A 26,774-nucleotide genomic window follows, 5' to 3' on the forward strand; every position below is an offset into this window, starting at 1 on the left:
AAAATGAGTAAATTGTTTTGTATTAGAAAATTCTATTATGTGGTAGAAAAGATATGAGTATATTTTTCTATATTTAGACTTTGGACTTTGAGCACATAATAAAGTGGAAATTTTATTATTCTTAAAAATGGTGGGTTTTTGACAAATATTGTATTTCTCGAAAAGTTTAAAAAAAGTGAAAAAAAAAAAAAAAAAAAAAAAACTATTCAAAAACAAATTAATATGCACTAAAAGTCAAAAAGTAATTGAAGTAAACTGAAATTAAAAATATTAGATTACTTAAAAGTCAATCAAATTATTACGATAATATAATGCAGTTACAATGATTGCTATTTTTGGAGGTGTCAGCCAAGTTAATGTAGAAATTTGTTCTGTCACAGTTCTTTCCGTGGCTGACTCCAAAAATACCAAAAACTGTACAGGGTCGATGATGGAGAGTCTTAAATTAAATTTAGTTCTAGAATAATGACTTATTGGCTCACTGGTTACTAACGGATGATACCGAAAAAACCAATAATATAAAAATCAGAATCATTTTCGAAAACTAATTAATGCCAAATTTATGTGTATCTTTTCTTGTACGTAGAGCATAAATTTCACTTAACAAAAAAAACTTTTTGTTGCTATAAAAAAATTGATTGCAAAGTGTTTCCAAAAGTAATAATTCATCTTGTTACATCATCAGGCAACTCTGATTAAAGTATCATATGTACACGTACATACCATATATAAATCACAAATTATCTTGATTAATTACATTTTTATTATAAAATCAAAAAATAAATTAAATTGACATTTTTAGATAAATTATATAAAATAATTTTTTTTTTTAATGTTGAATGAAAAAAAGTATACAAATCAACATGACAGATATAGAAATTCTGTTAAAATATCTTTCAACGACTGCCTTTTTTTAAATAATTCTTTTTTTTAACTATCCTAATCATCTTGGACGATGGTTAGTATGAATGAATGATGTGGGTGTTAGAGAATAAGCTGCTATATACGATTGATCCCGAATAGCATGTACATAGCATATGATATATGGCCTGATATATGCCTGTTTCACATGTAGAACTAATCTTGAGAAAACTCAATGAGTTAAATCTACTATCAGTGCTCTGGCAAGATAATTTTTTTAAAAGCCTTCACTGATAATGGCTGTAATGTTTTTGTTTTCATCACTGAATACAAGCCTAGAGGCAATCACTGAAAAAAGGGCATGTGGTAGACGAAATGATATTGAGAGATGATAATTTTGGAAAAGATAGTATCTGTGTAGCAAGTCGCTTCACTAAGTAACCATAAATTTCAAATTATGCTATCGGATTTTCAAATCATCTTAGATTTGTCAACATTTTCTTTCTTAAAACAATTAATTTTATGCTTTCATTTGATGCCAAAATCACATTTCTAGCTAACTGGAATTTCGAATCAATTGTAAAATGGTCTTTTTATAAAAATTATTTTCAATTTTGGTTATATAAAAACAGGTCTCCTGCTAAGTTCTTTCATAACTGAAATCATTAGAGTAGGTTCTGGGGTCATATTTGAATGGTATTCAATCCACCACTATAGTTACTTGGATTGAATCTTGACTTTTAATGGTATAGTTCAATTTATTTTCGTTATCGATAAGAAAAAGAAGATCACTTTAAATAAGACATTTTATTCTTTGAAGACTCACAAGTTTGAATAGAGATCATTATTTCCATGTAATATATTACGACGTCTAAATACTGTGGACCAGGCATATTATACCTTATAAGATGACATAAAAACCAGTTGGTCTTCATCTATTAGTTTTTTAACGATTTATCACTAGAATTGAATTATAAAACGTATGATATCGAATAAATGGACATAAAAATTTTTATATTTTTAAATGAGAAATTTTTTTATGAATTTATTTATTTCGTATATTGATTGACAATAAAAAATACGAAGGAGTTAATTTCTACCTCTTTAAGACAATAAAATTTCAATCAAGTACCATACAACTGCCTTGTGGACTGTATCGAAGATCCCAGGAGAGGAGTGGTATTCACAATAAAGCCTTTTTGTAAATCAATATACAATCTATTTGGTGAATCTCAGAAAAAAGCATCTCTTTCGAGATTCGTAAGACTTAGCCACAACAAATTGAATTAAAGTGTCAAAAAAATTATTATGACACTTGAATTTATGTTAGGAAAATGCCTTTTGATAGTGCTCACTCCCAAACCATCCCGCTTAACTATGGAGATATTTCATATTATGGAAAACATGAAGAGATAAAAAAGAGTAAATATGGAGGTAATTCAACCGATGGAAATAAACTATTCACGAAATTTGTTTGTTATTAAACTGTATACGAGTGATTTGGGAAGCAGAAGATGAACCAAAATTTAATAATTGAAAAATAGAAAGTTCATTTTAAATCGGCGTTCTACTTTATTATATAACACAATTGGAAATATTTGTCCAAAATTATGAAACAATTCACTCAAAGCAAAATAATAAAAGGGATATTTTATGAAAGAATATTTTAAAATACCAATTTTTATTTTTATTAGAAGACATATTTACTCTAGCATAAAGTCACATGTGCAATCAGTCAAACCATAATTGGCATTTCAATAAGCTTTTTGAAGAATATTCGAATGTATTGTCTAGATTCTAGAAATATGTACATTGGAATGTTTCAGTTGAAATAATTTCAATAAAAGATTTTATATCTCGTTCTATGTGAAACTTACCTTTTTCTTTATAAATCAACAGATTTTATAACAATGGATATTGCCAGAAAATTTATTCTTAATTAAAAAGTAAATCTTATAAAGGATTGTTAACCGACAACAGGCGATACGAAAATAGTAATGTTTTATATTTTACTCAAAACAGCAAGGGGAAAGAAAATACTTTTTCGTAATATTCGAAAAAGCAATTCAAAATTTTTTGTTTTTGATGGAAAATTAGAAACTTTGGAACATTGGGCTAGGAAGTTTGCCTCTCACTTTAGCGATAATATTCTGGAAGGCTATCGATCGTTTCTTGGCAGAGACATTTGAGAGTGGAATTGTGATTTCACTATACACCAAAATCACCAAAAATCTTGCAAATGTGAGTTTAGGTGGATTCCAATAGGATATAAATTTTCGAAAATATTCCGAATTTTTCGCTTCTACTAAAATATCTTCTGCCGAATTTATTACGTTTACAAAAAATATGTCAAACACGAGTTGTTTGACTTGCTATGAAGTATAAGTTTATAGTTTAACTTTTCTTCTATCCCCTTTACAAACATATCTATCAAAAGACACCCCCCCCGCCCCCGCGTAATAATATAAAGTTGGGGAAGTTAAAATTATATGATATGGAATATTAGGTATTTGAATAGTTTTAAAAACAATCTGTATATATTTATAAATAGAATTGAATACTCCAACACTAAACATTACCTATATAATATAGATAATACTATATTTATAATTAAAATTCATAACAATTTATGATATAGCATTTGCATCATCACTCATTATTTTCAAATAATAATAATAATGATAATAGTACATTAGGTAATGATATTATAAATGGTTATTGATTATAATAATATTGAAAATCTATTTACAAAAACGTGATTTTAACTAATATTTAGTAGTTTATAATAGCGAATATATGTATAGGTGTTAAATAATGGATGGTTATTTATATATAGACAGTTATGTATGTATTATTTTGTATATGGATATTGAAATTTGTATAGTTTAAGTATACCGTATCAAAAAACTCATGTAAAAACCAGTGCTCAAATCAAATGATATAGGACAGAGATGCTTCGTTTCGTTTCTCTCATCTCCTAGTTCTATCATTTCGACAACACCATGATTTTGAAAAAAGTACGTATTTTAAAATAAGTGAAGTTTACAAAATTTATAAAACCCCCGACAAAATTTTCGGATACGGAATCCTAAGCTCGCCTTGAAGCATAATCAAACAAAAACCAAAATCGGCTGACAAACATATAACACCCCTTTTTTTAGTTCGGGGGTTTAAAAACAACTTAAAGCAGTCATTCATTCTGGTATTCGAGAATACTCGACAATAGCAGATTTGATTTAAGGCTTTTATGTAATTACTAGCTGAAAAAGAGTAGTGAAAGTTTTGGGATGTTTTTAGAAAAAACTTTACATCAAAGTGTCAAAGTAAATATAAACTACCCTAAAAGCCTTAATTTTAATCAAACCCTTGATTTTAGTTTCAATTCAAACACTTGATCGGTTTTTATAGCTTAACATAGTTATTATAAACCTACCTGATATTTACATAAAAATTGCTTTATATTTTACAATTGTAATAGACCATCACTACAATATAATTTTAAAATTTGCATTTTATATATAATAAAATTTCATATTAAAATTGTCAAAATCCCAAAAATATAAATATATTTCCAAAATAATTATTGGTATTTACATTAATTTAAATTATAATTTGTTTTTATTTTGTTTAGTTTTTTTTTTTTTTAATTTTATTTTGAAATAAACTTGGAAATCAAAAAACTAAAATTAATGTATTTATTATACAAAAAAAGCTTTACTAAATAATTTTATATATGATGACTAGCTTGATACCCAACCACTTCGCTGAGCTAAAAATTAAATACCATCACGTTACAACCTCTACCTATCTTGCTCTCACTTAGGGCTAGGGATACACAAGTAAAATATATGTACAGTTTTCAATTTTTCTTCAATGTTAAATAGTCTTGATTTATTAAGTGTCGAAAAGTTGGCCATGAATTTTATCTAGTTCCGCATTTTTACAGCAATCTTTTATTTATGATTTAAAATAATGCTGGCGAAGTTAAATGACAAAGTTAAATGCCATATACTAAATTTATTTTTTTACTTTTTTTTAATATCTTCGTAAATTATAGCTCAAGTGTTATTCTGATGTATGAGCTATATTTTAATTAGGTTCATTCAAACAAACAAACAAATATCCTTACTTTCACATTTATAATATATAGGGATGTCATCGCTATTCAGGTGGAATACACTTAGATCATACGGTCATGGTCTGATCATGGGATCATCTTACAGTGGATCATCTTAGTGAGCCTCTGCTTTGGAACGATAAAAAATGTTCAAGAACAGTAGAACAGATTCTATTCAGACTCAATTTTGGTACTGATACGTTTAGTGACAAAGCAGATAAATTATTATTACCATCTTCTCTTTTCTGAGACAGCTTCAACTTGTTGTGGTACACTTTGAGGTCTAAGCATTCAGTAAGCTAGTCTCCCAGTTTATTAGCCTCCACAATATAGTGCAAAGAGGCCCGTTTTGCAACACCACCGATTATTCTTTACTTTATCTCGCTTGCAGTAACACTACAAGTATGTTCTGCTCCTCTACCTTATGCAATACATTCTCAAAAACTGCACCTGGACGATTGGTGAAGTTTATGGATCCAGCACCCATCTTATGCCACTACGACATTAAAATTGTCAAAATTCAAAAATAATATCTATTTCCAAAATAATTATTATATACATTAATTTAAATTACAATTTTGTAGTATTTTATCTAGTTTTTTAGTTATATTTTAAATACGTACAAATCAAAAAATTGAAATTAATCAATTAATCATATCAAAATGTTATAACAAATGATTGTGTACAAAACAATATATTTATCTCTATATATTATAAATACGAAAGAAAGCATCTTTGTTTGTTTGTTTGTTCCGTTTTCACGCTTAAACTAGCGAATGGTTTTTAATGAAACTGTACAGCAATATAGCTGATATATCAGAATAATAAAAAAAAAAATTTAATTTAATTTGACATTTGACATTAAGTACCATAAATTACAGATTTCTGTAAAAGTAGTCATTTGACATTACCATAAACTACAGATTTCTGTAAAAATAGACAATAGAAAATATTTTACGGCCATCTTCTCTAATATACTCAATGAATAATTACTATTGTACATTTAAAAAATAGAAAACCATACATATATTTTACCTGTGTAAAACAATCCTTACCATTATTTCGAGTGTTATAGAAAGGGGGTAAGCGAGAGCAATCTATATTAATCTTTACTTTTAAACCCAGCGAAGCGGATGGGTATCACTCTAGTATGATATAAAAAAATAAATGTAATAATATATGGAAGTGTAATCTTACATCCTACGTAATTTCTCACTGTTTAACTTTGTGCTCCCTTTCGTTGTCGTTTTGATATATTTAATACTTCTTCTGTATAATGATAACTTGAATTGTCATAGTTTTTACTTATTATTATTAAATATTTCTTCATATTAAGGATAGGTAGTTGCAGGGTTGACTAAAAATACTAATTATAAGTTGTCTATCTTTTATGAAATGAATGGGAAGGCAAGGTCGGTTATAATTTAGAATCGTACGGAACCCTAATCTCGCACTTGAAACAAGAATCACCATTAAAATACCGTTTTCCTTAAAGCCTTTTCCAATTTTGAAGATCGTCACCAATTTTTTAGTTTTTTCGGGTACGGAACTTTAAACAAGCACTAGAATTACCTTTCCAATTAATTTTACCTCCATTAAATTACCTTTCAAACGAAACCAAAATAATCAAAATCGATTCACCCGTTTTGGCGCTGCGATGCCACAGACATACACACACGCAGCCACGCACACAGCGGTAAAACTTATAACACCCTTTTTTTTAGTTCGAGGGTTATTAATTATAAGTTATTAATTTGAGCATATTGTATACGAGGAAGGTTGGCCATTTGTACAAAAATATCACTAAGCTGAATTCATTCCTCAGGGTAGAATTATTGACAGCTTAATAATATTTTAGAAGGGTTAGACGCTTTATCAAATGTTAAATGCTTTATCAAATGTTTTCTATGCCTTTTATAATAAAACAAGTGCTTTGAAGAGATTTTTTTTCGCAAATGAATTTGAATCCTGAAGAATGTAATATTATATGGACTTTTATTGAAGATCCAATATCCTTCAGAAGATTATAGGAAGTAACTAGCTGTTTATAACTGTCCAGCCCTGATATAAACAACCTGGCAGTAGTTTATTTAAAATACTAATATGAATGAAATGTATACACCTTAAGTTTGTAATGTCAACAACAATTCTATAAGACAATTTATTGATCTGGTTTCTACATTTGATACATTAAATAAAAAAAAATTATAATCATTTACAAAAAAATACGAAGTTAAGTCTCTAGTACAATTTAAATATAGAAAGGGTTATATTTTCTGCTTCTTTTTTGAAATAATTGACGTGGCGTTATTTAGTATCAAAATATGTTTAAAATTAAGATAAGTCTTCTACGAATGAAACGTACAGAAAGCACTAGTTGAAAATAAGTTACAATTTTACTCTCTCTTGACAATCTTAAATTTTATTGTCTGATGGTTTGTTTATTTTTTTTCCTATTCAAAAAGATTACCAACATTTTATTTTGAACATATACGCCACATTGTATGAAAATAATAGCAAGATAGCACCCATGAAAGGAAAAAAGAACGATTGGGGTCAGTATACACCCGGCAGGAATTATGTCCTTTCTGATATTAATTAACCTGACGACCTTCCGCATGAGAACGGACTACATGATCATCAATCCTATATCTCCGTTGAAAATACTATTAATATTTCAATGTTATATACTATGGAAACCATTTGTACTTTTGTTCTTCCTCTAACGGATTACAAGATGGGTCAAAGACTCAATTGACCTATGTTGCTCATTTACGAACTCAAACTTACTTTTTACGTCCTGAGTACGCTATAAAAAAACCGTATGGACAGACAGCCGGAAATAAAATAATTTTATGAACACCTTTACCAAAATTTGTTCGTTGCATCAATACTTTAAGCAATACAAATTTGAGGCTAAACTAAGTATACCTTTATATATATTTCATATATATATAGGAAATAATATCAGTACTTGATGGTTTCTTTTAACATAAGCAATAAATAAACAAATCCTCCAAAAGGATGAGTCACGGACTAATATCTAATCATACTTGACAATTTCTAGGAGAAAGAGAGCCTATGAATTTTTAATGCCTACAAAAATTGATTAATCAATGAGATAAGCATAATCATAAACTTAAAATTGAATAAACATAATCATAAAATTGAAATTAAACTTTACCCATTACAAGAACCAACATTTTATATATTAAATAGATCCATGAGATGCAAATTAAATTATATTTAAACACTATCGCCAATTACAGAACAAGAACTAATTAACAAATATTTATCTATTCCGTTTGATTATGATTCTATAAATGAGAAACAATGTAAATACCACGGAATAAATAGATGTGGACGATGACTTTAGTTATCAGTTGATTTCAAATCTGACTATATATGTTCGACAGTTATAATTATAATGCGGATAGGTTTCATAGAAATAATATCCCCATATACAGAGAGGGATGTAAGTGGATATACAATGATTACAAAAAGTATTACTTTCTTAAATATTAGTCATTCCTATCAATGTGTAAATGAATACGGTCCTATGTATAATCAACCATTCGACTCATAAATGAATATTATAAAATAATTTATTAATATTTGCAGAAATTATTTATTATTAAACCTCACAAGAAACTTGTTGCGATGCGGAAGTAGGCAACGCTTCCAGAGTTTTTTGAGACGTTCTCTTAGGTATCGGGCGTACTTGAAAAAATAAGAAAAGAAATAACCAAAATCCTGCAGATCGAAAACAAAATCTTTCGTGGGATTTCTCAGCTCTTTTACCGATAAAAATTGGCTTATGATGTAAATCATTATTAAAATTCATAGGACTATATTTAGATCGATAGTTTATAAATCAATACAATTAATATATGTTACAAATCAAGCTAGCATAATGCAACTAATGATAACTGTATATCTGCTTTCACCCCACTTGTTACAATCAATAACAAATATTATTATTGGAATTAATATCGATAGCTATACTACTAAAATAATTATGACAGGAAATCAATGGGAAGTTGATAGTGGCGAAGTACTTTACAATTACATTAAGTGTTTTCTGAAGCTAAATAATACAGGGTGAGGTGGCTAAGTGTTGTAAATTTTAAGAATCCAAAATTTAAAAATAACTCTGTAATATGGAATATATACAGGTTGTAAAAAGTTAAATATTAAAGATGAAGAGTTCAAAGAGTTATACTAGGTGATGAACTTGAACTTGACCTAGAAGTGGATTTTCAAGGTTTTTACTTCTGCCACCTTTTTTGATTTAATTTAAGTGTGTTAAAAATCTATAAGTAAGTTAAGCAATTTCCAACAAAGGTTTTGTAAATTTTCAAAAAGTGTCATCATCACACATCCCTTCCCCCTGTTCTGTCGAAAAACAGCCCCACAAAACAAGGAAAAAATTCCATTACAATAAAAAGAATCTTAAAATACGAAGCAACAAACTAGGTAAAAATTTAACCAGAGTGGATGGACTTGCTGCTCACTAGTTCTTTATGATTACAAAAGTTATGGAAGGAGTAATTTTAACTTCAGAAGGTAAAATACAAAAATTTTATTTGAAAAACAACGCAATGATATTTTGAGTGTAGTCGTATGTGATATATATAAATATACACTTGACTAAAGATAGAGAATTTGATTTGTGAAGTATTTGACAGAATTTTTTATCAAAAATCCTGTCCTTTGGCTTCTCACTGTATGAGATCTTTCCGTTATATATACATATCTAATAAACACATTCAGATGATAAAAAAATGACTGAATTTGAAAAAAATCAAAGACATTTTCTCTCTAATTTATTATTTGAAATTACATTACACATATTTTTTATATATACATACCTTTCTGAAAAAGAAGGAAAATTCTCTAACAAATTTTATTTGATGTTATCCAGTGTAAGAGAATTCTTCTTTTAGAAGTTTTAAATGGAATACTACCACTGACTAGCATTACTAGACGGTTAATAGTATTTATAAATGCATGATACAGATTGACACCTTAGTTTGTTTTTTCTCAGAACAACGTTTCCTTAGTCTCTTAAACTTTCCTCAGGATCATGATTTTGTAAACATTTACTGTTATCGTTAATTTAAAAATATTTATAATTTTTGAAAATGTCTATTTTGCATTTAGAAATAGTAGAAATGTTTTCGATACGACCTTTATTTCTTAGAAGCAACCAGTAGCTCCGTTAGTAAAGGTCTAACCAATTGCGCATACGAGTGTTTGAAGTGTATGAAGTATGGCGTATAGTATATACTATGAGTGAAGGTGTACCCACCATCGCAAAGCAATTGAGTACCTTAAATAAGCAGTGAAAAGGTGAGAAATCACACATAGGGTAACAGGATCGGACTTCGGCTTACCAGTAATTGTTCACACTGCCGAAACTGCCATTAAACCTACCTGCCTTATTACTAACGTATGTATTACATTATAATCAAATTTTCTTCATTTATCTTAGAAATAACCAAAAAAATCATACAAATTTGATTAGATAATGTATAATGTACAATGTTTCAACTCGTGGATGTCATAATCAACTTCGATAGTTAGTTTGAAACCCAAAATAAAGCGTCAATGATCACGGAAAGCAAAAAATTATTAATAGACGTTATATTAACTAAGCAACACCAAAAGCTTCTGTTTCTTAGCTTAGAAGTGTGACTTCGAAAAATAATCATCAACAAACTACAAGTCCAGGAGCAAATATTTTCTTGAATGCACTAAGTGCTACCTTCTGACTTCAGAATTGTGTGCACTATGGTTATTAAAGCATAGAAAAGTGTTGTTTGTTCATTTTAGTTTTTCTTTATTCTCTTTAATGTTTAATGTGAAGTACATATAGAGATATGAACAGTGCTGGCAGAAATAAAATAAAATGTTGATGATGTCCAAGACAGGAACGAAAGAGAGGCGTAGAGAGAAAAAAACATCACAAAGAATAACTAAACATGGCAGTTAGAGAGATAGTAGTTTTAGATAGTATACGCATTGCTTCTAGTATTATATGCTTTAGTAAAGTAGTTGCTATAATACTACAACAGCAAATATACAAAATAATATCCCCCTAATTTTCTCATGCTAAATTTTATTTATATATATAGTCATAGAGATAAGATACATAACGATTGGCTCACATTACACAAGGGACTCGCAATTTCAGCAGAACCCTCAAAAAAAGTCTCATGGGATAAATCGTGCATTGAATTTTTAGCAGCATAAGAAGAAATGAATTCATGTTATTATGATTGTGTTTTGTGTATGTGTGCACTATATAATTATACAAGGTGTTTGTAAAACATTTATACTGAAATAATCTGCTCAATGAACATAAAACAAGGAGGAAGGACTCGAAAATGACATTTGCTTTTGATCTTCAACGTAGGTATTGCTTGGGATCAACAGTTATTTTCATTTTGACATCTCATTAATTTAAAGATACAGGTTCTTTTGACATCTATTTATGGGATAACTTAATTTTTGTTAATTTATTTAGACGTGCAAATCAAATTAATTATCAAAATATATACACGATATTTAGTGAAAAATGTCAGAAAATTCTTATTTTTTTAATAATTATTAAATATATTATAACATAATTACCATGAAAATCGGTGGTCGATTTGCCGCTGCCAACTCGAGCTAAATTTAATTAAAGTTCGGATAACTAACATTGAGAGCATAAGAAATATTATACTTTCAGCATGTTTATAATTTAAAAAACTAGCTAAGACTTTAGTTATGTAAGTCGTAGAAGGAAGATGTCCATATTATCAAAATTATATACAGCACTTGCACAAATAGATTGTGCGTTCTTATAGTCACGTTTTATTTAAACTATTGGTTAACACGAATGTGTTAACCATGGTCATTTTAGTAACTCTTTGTAGCTTTTAGGTATTCTACCTTCATTATTTTCTTATAGTTCCGTATATATCACACGAATCCGATTGCTCACCAAAAAAATATATCTACCATGCAATATTATACGACTTATTTGTATTTTCTAATCATAAAGAATATGTCTGTATATCCCTGAATATGTCTTCATTAATGTCAATCAATTGAAATGGAATTATATTCATTATGTATTAAATTGAAAATTGTAATCTATCATTAATTGGTAATAAAATACAAATCATTTACTAAAATGACTTTTTTAATAGTCACAATTATTTACATCAAATTGGAAAAAATTATCGTTATGGTAGGAATAATTAGCGTATTAGGCCCAATGCATTAGGCCAAACGAAAATTTTTTGAAAGGAAATGAATTTTTCAATCGACATAACTGGAATAAAAAGTATTATGCTTTATTTTTCGTGATGAAGAATGAAACAACAAAAATTTTTATCTTTTTCACTTAATTGTATCGTTATTTGTAATACATATAATCCCGTAGGGAATTTGTACACTCTGCAGTAGCTTTTTCGTAATATTTAAAAGTCTTTTTTGTTATTTGTTGCATTTGTCGCACTGCTCATAAACCAGCAAAATAAAAAAATTACCAATGATGTCACGTAAGTTTACCATTCTCTTTTTATTATAATTTAAGTCACCTTTCTGATACAAATGAAATCAAAATTTACCTACAAACTAGACATCAACCTGAATCGGACAATTTTCTAGGAAAAAACAGTTTCAAAACAAGCAATTTCAAAAATTATTTCCATAAAAAAAAAAATTTCTCAAAATTTTTTCTTTGCGTAACTAAGTGACAGAATCGAAATGACTTTTTTATACGCAAGTGTAAAAAGTGAGTGTTCTTTGATATGTTTCAAGTGCGCGTTTAGGGTTCCGTACCCGGTACTAAAAAATTGGCGATGATGTTCAATGTTGTTCGATGATGTTCAATTTGGAAAAGGCTTTAAGGAAAACGGTAATTTAATGAAGAGTCTTCTAAGATATGTTTCAAGTGCGAGTTTAGGGTTCCGAACCCCAAAAATTTGTCGGGGGTTTTTTAAATTTTGTAAATTTTACTTGTCTAATATAATTTGGTTAATCATTTTGGATTGTAATTTGTGTGTGGTCTATCATTTCGTAATGCCTATATTCAAAATATAAAATAACCTTAACATTTTTGTTCAAATACTCATTTATTTGTTGACCTCTAAGGTTTCACAACTGTAACGGTGGTGTGATGACAGATAAGACCGTCTGTCTATCTCATATTATACCTATATCTCCTTTATAGTCTTATTTAAATAAGTTGATAAAAATCACATAATATATTGTATACACATAGTAATAATCATGAAATGTATGGATTTCATCTTCACGTCGCGCGCGTCTGTTTGTATGTCTCTCAACAAAATCATACCATAAATCATAAATTAAATAATATAAAACCTGTCAACAAAAAACTTATAACGAATTTATTTATGTAGATATTTATGTAGAAGATCTATGAACGTATTGTATTTATATTGAATATATACAAATTTTTACCGGATGGCCATTCGCATTGCAAAAATATGTTATTGTGAGAGATTTCTTTCACTAGAATAAGAAAAACAGTGAAGAAAAATTAATCAGAATAAAGTATCAGAAACTTTTTATTTTTTAAATATTCGACGATGAATTTTGTATCGAAAATTGTAAAATAGCAAGTTAAGAAATTTATTTTTTGTGAGATTCACTAACATGTAAAATTTACAAAATTTATAAAACCCCCGACAAATTTTTAGGCTATAGAACCATAAACTCGCATACGCAACATATATAAGAACACTCCCCAGTAAATTGCTTTTTTCCTTAAAGCCTTTTCTAAATTTGTTCCTTAAAGCCTTTTCGATTTGGAAGATCATCACCAATTTTTAGTTTTTTCGGGTATGAAACCATGAATTTGCACTTAAAACATGGCTAAGAACACACTCTCTCAAATTATTTTTCAAAAAAAAAAAAATCAAAATCGGTTCAACCGTTTAGGTGCTACACTGCCACAGACAGACAGACACACACACATAGCGGTCAAACTTATAACAACCCCTTTTTTTAAGTTCGGTGGTTAAAAAATTGAAATAGTCTTGCTGGTCATATGTATAATATTAGATTAATGTTATTATACCATGTATATATGAAATATACATAGTATATTAAGTTTAGTCCCAAGTTTGTAACGCTTAAAAATAATGAGTCTAGGAAAAAAATTTTGTCATAGGTGTTCACTAAATCACCTAATTAGTCCATTTCCGGTTATCCGTCCGTCCGTCTGTGGACACGATAACTCAAAAACGAAAGTGAGGTCAAGTTCGTAAATGAGCATCATAGGTCTTGGTTCGTAGGACCCATCTGGTAAATCATTAGAGATAGAACAAAAGTTTAAATGTAAAAAATGTTCCTTATAAAAAAATAAAGATCTTTTGTTTGAAACATCACTTTTTTTTGTAAACATCACTGTTTTCTCACGAGGACGTTAATTAGGTGCAAATTTTATAGTATGTATTAATATAGGAATATCGGTTATGTGTGTGTGGCTATTTAAAAGTGGATATCTTTTGTTATTTACGTGACGTGAAAAAACAAGCGATTGCGTCATCAACACTGTCTATACATGGTATTTCAACAATTAACTCAGTCAATTGTTTGTTTTCACTTGTACTTTTAATTAAATTGGTGTTAATTGCTTTAATACAAAAATTATGAGTTTTTAATTTTTATATCAGTTTGAAAGTTCAAAATATAGTTTTAAGGTTCCAATACAAACTTAAGCGCGAAGGCAACTAAATGCCCGATTTCCATTCACAGCGGCGTTTTCATATGCCTAATTTTTTTTGCCGACTTTACCTATGCAACATTGGCAGTGACAGATTTAAAAGAGACACTCAGTAAATACAAACATTTATACACAATTCAATTATATTACTGTATGTACCGTTTTTTTATCACATACGTAGTATCTCTTCAGCTTAACGAGATAAATGAATTTTATTCGAAAAAAATTCTATTTATTATTTCGTATTGCTTAATAGATAATTGTGGCACGAATTATATTACAAAAAATATTATTTATTTATTTGTATTTGCACTGTTTATTTAAGGTTTTATAGTTGTTCAACGTGTACAATACCCAGGTAAATAAACTTACTCCAGCGAAATTATTCCAAAGAGTGCGTAGCATGAGTTGGGCAATCCAAAGCATCTACAATCAACTAAGCAAAATTTACTCTGATCAAATCTGGGAATCAATTCACATGTGTAAGAAAAGCTCAAAAATTCGGTTTGCCCTCATCTGATCAATTGGCTAGCGACGCCTCTGTGCAGAAATGTTTGTAAAATAAATTTAAAAAAAAATGTTTTCTAGTGGCAGCAATAACTTTTATAACAATTGAAAAAGTTATAGATTTTTCTTAAAAAATGTGGATAAAAGTGGAATCACATTTTTCAAAGCTTGAAATGTGTTGATCTGAACTCAATTAATAGAACTTCAATGGCGTTCAGTTTCCTTCCACTTAAAAACAACCGAGTTTCTAGCAATGCTAGTCTAGCATACTGCAACCAATATTCAAATCTCCAGGTCTTTCACAATCATATTCAAGTATGTAAATTTGACACAAAGGTAACACGTACTATGATTTTAATATATTTACATTTTTTTGTACAATAATAAGATACTTTTTTATCTATATCACACATATATGAAATATGAATCTTCATTTGGTTATGAAAGATGGAAAATATGACGTTATGTAACCAAAATCGAAAAAATATGTCTATTTTTCATTTGATATAATATATTCATATTTAAATGTTTATATATTATTTTGTTTTGTACGTCAAGTGTCTGATGTTCGGTGTCTAAAAAAATATTTCAAATTCTCAAATTATGCAAATCATTAATATTAAATTCATAATTATGATCAAGTCTTAAATAAAAAGGATAATAGCTTTTATATTGAAACAATAACAGTCTTGGGTTGAAAGCCATGGGATGAAATCTCGAATTTTCTTCAATGACCCACGGTTTAAAAGATCAGTTTTGATGGGAAAGTCAGGCTATTACAAATTGTTTGATCAATTTTGCCTAATTAAATCTTTATAACACAATGAAATTTCATGTCACTTTCACTTAATATTTAATACTCATAGATTCACGTTTTCATTTCAATAATTTGCCAAGTATGCATGTCATCGAAAAAAATTCTCTTTCATCATTCATAGATATTAGGTATCACATATGAAGTTGACGGAATTATAAAAAGTACCTAAGGGTAACGTACCTATGTAGAGCATTTTAATTTGATTTTTATATTTTTAAGGTTTTGTTATTTGTCGATTATGAGCTTTAAAAAAGTAGAACTAATTCAAAACGATGCTGAAGTATATTTACCATAAAATGAGTGTCTGCGTCCATCATTTTTAACGGGTTTCGTGAAATAATATATGTAGAAAAACAAATCATTTAATTTTATATAAATCACGCAATAATATATTAATTTATTTACCTTCATGAAATTTAATATAAATATTTCAAAGCAAATAATCCATCATAATACAAAATTAGAAAAGTTACAGAATGTTCACATATTATATCATTAAACATAAGATTTGGTACAAACACGATATACATAAGTGAAATTTATTTTCCTTGTATCTTCCTTCAGACTGTATCTTGAAACATAGTCAGAAACAATCGTCATAAAATTACCTTTCAAAAAAAAAAAAAATAATAATTAAATAAAACACAATCAAAATCGGTTAATCTTGTTCGACGATGGCAGAGACAGACAGAGAGACACGCACACATTGCTTTCAAACTTAAAACACTTGCCTTTTTGATTCGGGGTTAAAAATCATGATGTCATTCATGATATTCACTACTCATGTGATTCGTTCCGTCAGAGGTTAGTAAAAATCTTCAAGCGAGAGAGGTTGGGCTGTTCAGAATAAAATACTTAAAGTAAGTGCTCTCAAAAAGATTATGATCGGTAAAATTAAATGTTTTGGTAACTTTTGATGGAGTTTTTGCCAATATATTATTTGTTGAATATTTTACCTTTATAATTATTGTACGTTGCTTCAAATGAAAACCTGTGGAACCGCCCTCTTTATTCAGCTTTAAATTTGTGCTATCACGTAATTCAATATGATGTAGAACAACAAAAAAGTAAAATAGTACAATCATCTTGGTGTGTCACCTTTCAAAAAATGCATACAAGGAAAACTTTGTGGAAACATTTACTGTTTAATAAGTATAGAATCAAATAAAATGTTTCTATTTGGAATAGATGAGGAACATACATACCTTGGATCTTTTCTGTCCAGATAAATTTGCTAATACCTGCAAGAATATTCAAGCACCAAGAAAAGTTATAACGGAGAGTGTTCTTAACTATGTTTCAAGTGCAAATTTAGGATTCTGAACTCGGAAAAATAAATTGGCGACGATCTTCCAAATGCTTTAAGGAAAAAAGTAAGCTAATGGAGAGTGTTCTTATACATGTTTCAAGTGCGAGCTTAGGATTCCGTAACCGAAATATTTGTCGGGGGTTTTTCAATTTCTTTTGTAAATAAAAACTTTAATCTGTGGAGTAATCTTTTACATTAGAAATTAAGAGAGTTTCTTTTATAATAAGCTATAAGAGATTAACTGTACCTATCAATTTTTCATATCTACATTTAAAAAAATAAACAATTTTCTTCGTTATAAATAAAAGAAAACACACTGAATGAAGAGCATCCAGCGAGCGTGATTGACAATTCTTTACAAGATAACATAAAAGCCATTCTATAAAATTTGTTACGATCTCATTGATCATACTGATAAGAATAATATAAATTGTATATATAGAATACTAGAGTATAGTAATTCCGTTAGAATATCCTGGTGCAAAATTTTCATTGACAGCCAAAGATTGATTCTCTATTCGACATTGAGGGGTGATTATGAATTAGGGTTGGATATACACATACTAAAGAAATAGGGGGATCTTTATATCTTATTAACTACTTGATAGAAAGACATTGTGTTCACAACATAAAATGACTGTTATGTTATCTTTGAGTTTTGAATTGTGTAGAAATTTTTATTCCATTCATTTCCAAGACATTTCAGTAATGTGGATTGCTGTATACTATATCATCATATCAAAATTTGAAGATTATTATTCATTTATATCAAATAATCTTTTTTTTCAATTTTCGACAGTTAAAAACGTGACATTTTCAATTTTTTTAAAAATTTTCATAAATAGTTTTGATTTCTTGTAATGGAAAAATAACATTGAACAATTGAAAACAAACAATTGACTGAGTTAATTGTTGAAAAACCATGTATAGACCAAAACCATGTGTTGATCACATTTCATACCTACCTAAACATGTCACACATACATAACTGATAATCCCATATTAATACATACTATAAAATTTGCATCTAATGTGTGCCCTCGTGAGTAAACAGTGATGTTTACAAAAAAATGTTTCAAACAAAAGTTGTTTTGATATAGAACATTTTTTATATTTAAACTTTTGTTCTATCTCTAAACGGTTTACAAGATGGGTCCTACGAACCTAAGACTCAATTGACTTATGTTGCTCATTTACCTCACTTTTTACGTCCTGAGTGCGCTGTAAAAATTTCAGCTTGATATCTTTTTCTCGGTTTCGAGTTATCGTGTTCACAGACGGACGGACATCCGAAAATGGACTAGTTATATGATTCTATGAACACCTTTACCATAATTGTTTTCGTAGCATCAATATTTTTTAGCGTTAAAATTTGGGACTAAACTTAATATACTATGTATATTTCATATATACATGGCATAAAAATTCTTTTCATCGACTCATAGTCGTATACCACGTAAGTGTAAAACTATGGATGTGTTTTGACGTTGTTGTGAACAATACCTTCGTTAGTGACGATATGAGTTCTTATTAAAAGCGCTAGTCAGAATATCTCTTAGCTGGAAAAACTAATGAAATTATAGATGAATCCAATAAATTCCTTAAATCAAAAGTTATTGGTGTGGCCTATAAAGGGCAAACCCACCACATCTTGTGTAGTATGTTATGTAGTTAATTCTCTATGTGGGTGGTGATTTAGATATTTGATGAAAAACTCACTCTCAAATTCTAGTATCTATCGACAAGGGTTTTATGTATTATCGTGATGAGATACGTTAAGTTCGTTATGTCTTTTGAATTATCAAATGACACTTTTACATTTGTATGTATAGTATGTGTTTTGTATGTATTAATAAGAGGCAAAGCTCTTCAAGTTTAATTTCTTTTATTTAAACATAAGGGATGTGATGAAAAAACCTCTTGTCTATTCAGTTCTTTTTTTACTCTTGTTATTGTCAATTAGATTATTTGACACATTTTGAATACATGATTGTATTCCTACATAATAAAGAGAAAGACCCAGATAAGAAGAAATGTTTTCTTTTAATTACTTAAAAAAATTAGATACGAATAAATGGATAATTATAATTTAGGGTTATATAAAATGTGATTGATATTTTAATTACTTAAAAAAATTAAATTGATAATTAAAATTTTATGGTTATATAAAATGTGATTGATAACGCCTGTTGGTTGAATTCCTATGTGTATATGTGTATATCCTGCATTTCAAAATCGTTTTAGTTTAAAACGATCGTAAATATACAGTGTTACATATCTATAACCATCTCCTACGCTAGACAAAATATTAAGATTCGGCCCTATTTGTCTATTTATAGTAAGCTCAGTTTAAAGTTCTAATTTCGGTAAGGCACCGTAAAAAATGTAGCCTATGCCTGTGCCTGTACAAAAATTCGGTATTCCTATAAATAACGCAAATATGAGGGTGTCTTCATCTTAAACGCGAGACACACTGTATAACTGAAAATCAAAATATAAAACGCTGGTGTTGTTTGATCTATGTTAGTAAAACTAAAATACTGTTAGCCACTTTTATCAAATATCGACGTATAAACAAAAAACCTTAAAATTATCAAAAATCCATCAAATTAGTAAAAATTTGTAAAATAAACGCTTTACCCGCAAATTCACAAAAGTAACCAAAATACCAAACATTTTCGATCAGGAAATTGAGTTTTTAACTTTATCGAAGATAGCTGTTCTGTTCACACATTCATTACGATTCTAAGGTATCGATAGTTTTAAAAAGTTGATAATTTCATCAATGAATGAAGAGCAAATGTTAAAGTGAGTAAGTATCCAAAGAAAAGTTAGGATAAAATTGTAATGTCTTTTGATGTAGGTAAGAAAAGTCTAAATATAATACAGAATGGTTTTTGTTGTTTTGTTTGTTTGAGTATTGAATTTCAAAAATTCGTAAATTTTCTGAATAAACATAGGTTACTCTAATTAATTATGAAAATGTACTAAATAAGATAAGCGAACAATTTTCATCAACAGCTTAGATTTTTTTCTTTCTGTTTTAGGTTCACTCAAATATTCCCGGAAAAATGCATCCGTTGCACTCATACGTATCGTTTTATTTAAAATTTAAATTTGTTTTAAGCACTGTTTACTGTCGTCGGCCGTTATTTTTCAAAAACCATTTTATACAGAGTATGGTGAGTGAATGCAAAATACAATTTATATACTTGGAAAAAAATTTGGTCCGTTTAATTAAAATGTTATTTCCATGATATAAATTTATTTATTTAATTAATTTAATGTACTTGTTGTTATAGACAAATGCACAACTTATTATTATTTCACAGCCACACAAAACTAACCACCAACGCCCACAACCAGAAGACAAAAAAAGCAAGATGTATCAACTAAATGGTTAATGTAATTGGTTTTCTTATTTAAGACGAAGGGCTTTTTCAATTAACAGTTTTTACAAAACATCATTCTTATTGTCTGAAAATTATTACATTACGACTTTTTTTACATCTTTACATTACGTTCAACAGAATAATTAAATGTCTACAAAAACTAATAGTTTCAACGAAATGCAATACTGTTTACAAACTTTTTCACTCTGGCAAATATGTGTCTAACTTATATGCAGAACTATGGCCTCAGGTCACACATTTGAAATATGACTATCAAAACTGTTTAAAGGGCATTGACAGGTCGATTTTAGTTTTTCTAACGAAATTTTTCATTACTCAATGCTAGTGTTACTAAGGATGAAAATCGTTTCGATACTATTGCTTTGGCCGACAATCTGACAATCCCAGTATAGACCCTACTGGCTTTAATTTGTAACTGAAATAAATATTGTATTAGTGAAGAAATTATTGTATTAGATAAAACTACTTTTATTCTTTTTCACTTTTGAAGACCGATAAAGGTTCATTTGGCAAAAAGACATGTTAGTTTCCTTACATTCCTCTTAGTCGGGAGTTAAAAATATAATATCAATTAACTAGTTTTATAAACTCATACTATCTGTTATAATTTGTTTAATTTCAAACTTTGTTTGTTACTTTTTAGTCAATTTTTAAATTATGGTTTTTCCAATTCTTAATTAAATTATCGTTAAATAATTAACAAAAATTATTTTTTTCTGTTATGTAGAACATTTTCTGATAATTATGTACAGAAATGTGAGAGAAATACGAAATGCACCAGATTCGATTATTAATAAAAAAAAATTCGTCCATTAACATTATTTACAGGGTCTCTATTCTCTATTTAATAAAAACATTCCCAAAATTAAACTGAATGATTACAAATGAACTATTAAATTGCTAGTCATCAACATGATCATCAATATTACCAATATAATAATTGTATTACCACTGGAAATTTTATATTCAATGCACATAAAAATTAGAGGGTTGGTATGTCCAAAAGCCAAACCATTACACATTTATAAATAATATGTATATGTATAGACTTTAAGTATTAAGATGGGAACGATACAAAGATACTTGTACTTGGTTGGTTATGGTATATATTTATATCCAACAGGAACCTAAAAGATCAAACTCCCAATGGACAATGGCAAGAGCTGGCTTGAGGGCAACCATCATCAACTTCTACTTGATAGTATACATACATGGTATGTATACGTTTATAAAGGCATAGGTATGTTTTTGGTTTATAATGTCTGATTCACATGTGGTAGTTGATGTTATTTTAATTAATTGTTAAAGAAGTTATGGAAATAAATATCGTGATACTCGAAGTAAAATTACTATTAGAAAAGACATCCGCCTTGCGGTAATACTCATTATTCGACAATTATTTTTGAAGGACATTGAAGTTTGAGAATTCACTGCAATAGAGTTTAATAAAGTGGAACCCAATCTATTTATCTACTCATGGCTATGGCCTATTTGTTATTTTTTGGAGGTTTGGAAAAAAGGCATAATTTCAAACATGTCAGGTGGCTGAAAATTTCTTGTACTTTTTACGTGCATCTGATAGCACAGAAAATCCATCTGATAGCATAGAAAATTATTCAAGTGTCCACAGAAATTTTCTTTGAAATATTTTCGTAATAAAAATAAACCCAAATTAAAAACAATAATAGCACTTGTGAAAAACATAAAGAGAAATAATTTTAAAGAGGAAAACGTTCTTTTAGGTAACATAAAAATATTTCATAATCAATTACTTACGTGAGTCTCGATTTTGCCCCGAAATTACACTCGTCAAAACGAAAAGCGACCAAACGAAAATTGAGTTCTTCATTATCATTGTTACACCAATCATTCCGCCGACTGCTTTGATAACTTTTGTGATTTGTTTTTTCCTAACTATTTATATTACTTTTGAAAGTGATAAATCTTTCATTGATAGATTTACATAAGCTAAAGATAATGTTTCTATTCTTTAAATAATGTTAGATTTGATACAATTCATAGTTAAATTTTCAACAGTAGTTAAGAGGGAAAAATTGTCATTTTTAACAGATAATTAAAAATGAACAAATAATTATATCATGCAGCTTGACTCTCTGCTTTTCTTGATAAATTTTCTATTTCTGTGTATTGAACGCAAGCTGTACGTATTTAAAACAATTTAATTCCACGTATTTCAAACAATTTTATTTAATTTCCGTATTTTGAGTTCGAACAATCATCTTTTACAAACCTATACTTCCCAGACTTTGTGCCCGCGTAAAATGAAAGTTGGTTTTAAACAAAAAGCAAAGATAAGATTATGGTTATTTGAAAATGTTTTTTCTATCAAATTTTTATCGATGAGTTCTTTTCAATTCACTTTTGAACAAGGCCAGTAATTTAACCTCCGAATATATCACCATTTTAACGAAAAATGATCAAATGAGACTTTAATGCAGTATTTTCACTTATCAAGATTAAATTCTATACAAAAATTCTTATATATTTATAATAAATAATACGTGAGGATCAGACAAGGAAACATATATCCTGTTTGATGATTATAGCAATATTGGTTAAATCATTGAATATATATCAGAGAAGATAGAATATGTGATGTGAGTGGTACTTGTTATTATATGTTGTATCGAAAAGATGCCTTCGAGATGTACGTACGATACTAGCATATACTCATACATTTAAGCATGTACTGTATATGTAAGTAGTTACCTACACACACATGCGATTTCAAAACTAAAACCTGCTGAAAATTTCAATTTGTAATAATTATTGACTTGGCCCATGTGAGTAGGTATGTATTTATGTACGTGTGTATATGTTACATTTGTGGCCTGCAATACTTAACTTCTTCATCATTTCCATAGACTTTATTCTTGCCCAAAATTGTGAATGGTTTATGGATTGATTTTATATAATCATCGCAGGTTTAAATTTGGATAATGATTAGATATTCGTTTTAAAAACTATTGTAAAATCATACCTAGTGCATTGATTAAAATTGTAAACAGGGGTTTGAAGTTCCAAAATTGAAACATAAAATTGACTATAAAAGCCTAGGCCAGCTAAGCATAAGTTATTGTTTCAACTAAGTGTGTGTAATAATTGCCTACTTCTAGCATCACATCAAAGCGGCTTCGGTTAGGATGAAGTGAATGGTCACACTGGTATATTTATCCTGGTCTTAAGCAGCAGGCAATGATGGTTTGACGCATCAAAGTGCTCACAGTCAGTCTATGGACTGTGAGCATCGTTGTCTATGGAAAAGCATGATTTATTTGTTTTGTGTCTTGGCTGAGGCAATATTACATGTGTGTGCTTCTCTGAAATATAGGGTTTTGTTGTTGGTTCCATTATTAGCGCTCTCACGATGAGACAACACTACTATATTTCTAATAATCCCTGAAACTAACGGTTATACAGTTATGTTCCTACTTTACTTTTCACGTTATCTTTCTAAACACTCTCCCATGTAAAAGTTGATTTCGTATAATTTTTATAGAGTCCTATAGGGAGATCTTCCTTATATCTTTATCCATTTTCGTTATTTATCAATTTTCGTTATTTAAAATTAATTACGCTGGCTAATGATGAAAATTAAAGACATGGTCTAAAAATATACCGCTTAGAAAAAAACAGGCTAGAGAAATAGTAAGAAGAAAGAACAAGCCTGAGCGATAATTTTGTTCAGTATGTAAGTTGAATATCATATCTGTAATAAAATTGCCTATAAATATAAAGAAAATAAATTACTATTGATATTTATCACTTGTATATTATTTTTTTAGTCAGTTTTAAGCCACGGGCACGGAGACTGAATTTTTTCTGTTTAAAATTGTAATGCCAACCATATTCTGTTTCGCTCCCTGTTCAAAAAGATGTACCAATCAACAACAACGCTTGCAAACTTTACCACGAAGCCTTTCATTTAAGCAGCATTATCAATGCCACTCATGTAGCATCTGAGCGAACGATTCTGAATTTATTATTGGAATATAGGCTATTATAAAGATTCCTCCGATCAATGATAGTAGGTAGACATTGTATGTAGCAACGAGAACGCCGTTGATTGCAGACAAATATCTAAAGGAGATGATTATATTCTTCTTTTTTCCTGTGTTGTGATTTGTAGTAACTAATCATTATAATAGTAATTTAAAAAACAACAGTGTTAACTCGTGTATCATGACTTTAACCTTTTTTTTTACTTAAATTATTGTTTTTATTTGTTGTTAAAGTAAATATTTATAATGTAATTAAAAGACGAGCATTAAATTTTTATACTTGGCTGTTATAAAACAAGCCGTGGAGAGAATCTTAGAAATTATGCATTATATTCATTCTAAACATAACTATTTGAAAAAATAATATGCCGTTTGAAAATGGATGAATTGAATTATATTTACGATAACAGTCTTTATCAGAGTTTCATGAGATATTGAATAAATAGGTGAGGTATTAAGTATCCACAGTAGTTTACAACAATACTATTAAAATGTAAGAATGAGCTTTGGTGAATAAAAGGATGGTATGAGTAAAAGTATCTAATCTCTTTTGATGGTCTTTCTAATTCCATAGACTACTATATTTTTATTTTAAGTTTGAAGCTTTCTTTAAAGCAGTCTATTGACTGCTTTATGTCGTTGGTGATTTTCCTAATATTAAAATTGATTTTCCTCAGCATTTTTAGTTTTATGATTAAAAGCATAAAAACCATTCATATTTTTGTATATATGAGACAAACAGAAAAAGTTATCAGAATAATTTTAGTAAAACTATGTATTTATTTTGTATATCTGTGTTCGCTGTAAATATACAGATATTTCTTTTACATATCAGTAATCAGGAAATTGCAAATTATGTGTTAAAAATACATATAAACTCCGCAAGTATTAAAATTCACAATAAATGGCCAATGAATAAATTCCAAAAAAATTTATTTATATATTATTATATTTAACAAATATAAAAAAACTCTATTCTCCTTTCAAGGAACAGAACAATCGAGAATTTTCTGGAACGCTTGAAAATTTTACTAGCATAAATATATACGAGCGACCTTGACAAAAATATTTCGAAATTCTTTCCTTGTTATAACGAGTTCCTAAAACGTACAGTGGCACTACACCTGCATTTTCAAGGGAAAAAGAGCTAGAGTTTTCGTAAGAATTGGGTTGGATCTTTGTTCTTTTCGTTAGCTTTGCAAATTAACTCAGTGAATTTTTATTTCGAAAACTAAACGTCAAGAGAAAAAAGAGTACTTTTTTGCTTAAAACTGATCAAAAAATACAAAAATATTTTTTACTTGACAAAAATTCAAAATTTTATGCTTTGTGTTTTTTTGTCTCACCCCAATCCGCCAAGCGGACGATAAAGAACATGATTTTACGAAAATAATCTGGTCAGAACTTTCTTTGCCCTCTAAACAGCCGAAGAAAATTTTATTAATCAACAAAATACAAGTATCTTCTAGGACATGCTTTAAATTTTCAGTAATCACGATGTACATCATTAAAAGGACATGTCATTTAATAATACTCTTAAGACTAAGTACATGTTATTTGTTATAATATAGATTATAATAATGTATGGAAAACCGGATGATAGACCATACCATATACTATATCCATAAATACAGAACATAGTCAGTTTGACATGTAATCAAATATTGGTGCAATTAACTAATTAATATAATATTAATTAATTACTGGTTCGATTTCAAACAAACATGACATTTGTACTGCATAGTCAGTGAGTAGTAAGTGCATTACTTACTTAATTATTATAAGCTAGAAATTCAGTTGACGGCTGACCAATTATCTTAATGTTTCACATTATCATCAAATGGCTTAAAAATATAATTGAATTTGTTGAAATTTCTACATTAAATCATTGGAAAGAGTTTAAGCACAAAAAACTTTTCAAACCACAAATGAAATTTATAAAATTTAGAAAACTCTCGACAAATTTTTCAGGTACGGAAT

General features: G+C 28.6%; 1 protein-coding gene across 1 annotated transcript in view; it reads right to left on the reverse strand.

The window, feature by feature from the left end:
• LOC123300941 overlaps positions 1–22,638 on the reverse strand; it is a 48,051-nt gene extending 25,413 nt beyond the window's left edge. The window contains exon 1 of the mRNA XM_044883619.1: positions 22,549–22,638. Within this exon, the coding sequence (XP_044739554.1) occupies positions 22,549–22,627 (79 nt within the window). The 5' untranslated portion in view covers positions 22,628–22,638. The remainder of the gene's footprint in view (positions 1–22,548) is intronic.
• Between the last annotated feature and the right edge of the window lie 4,136 nt (positions 22,639–26,774).

This window comes from Chrysoperla carnea, chromosome 5 (assembly GCF_905475395.1).
Source record: "Chrysoperla carnea chromosome 5, inChrCarn1.1, whole genome shotgun sequence".
NCBI classification, from domain to species: Eukaryota; Metazoa; Arthropoda; class Insecta; order Neuroptera; family Chrysopidae; genus Chrysoperla; species Chrysoperla carnea.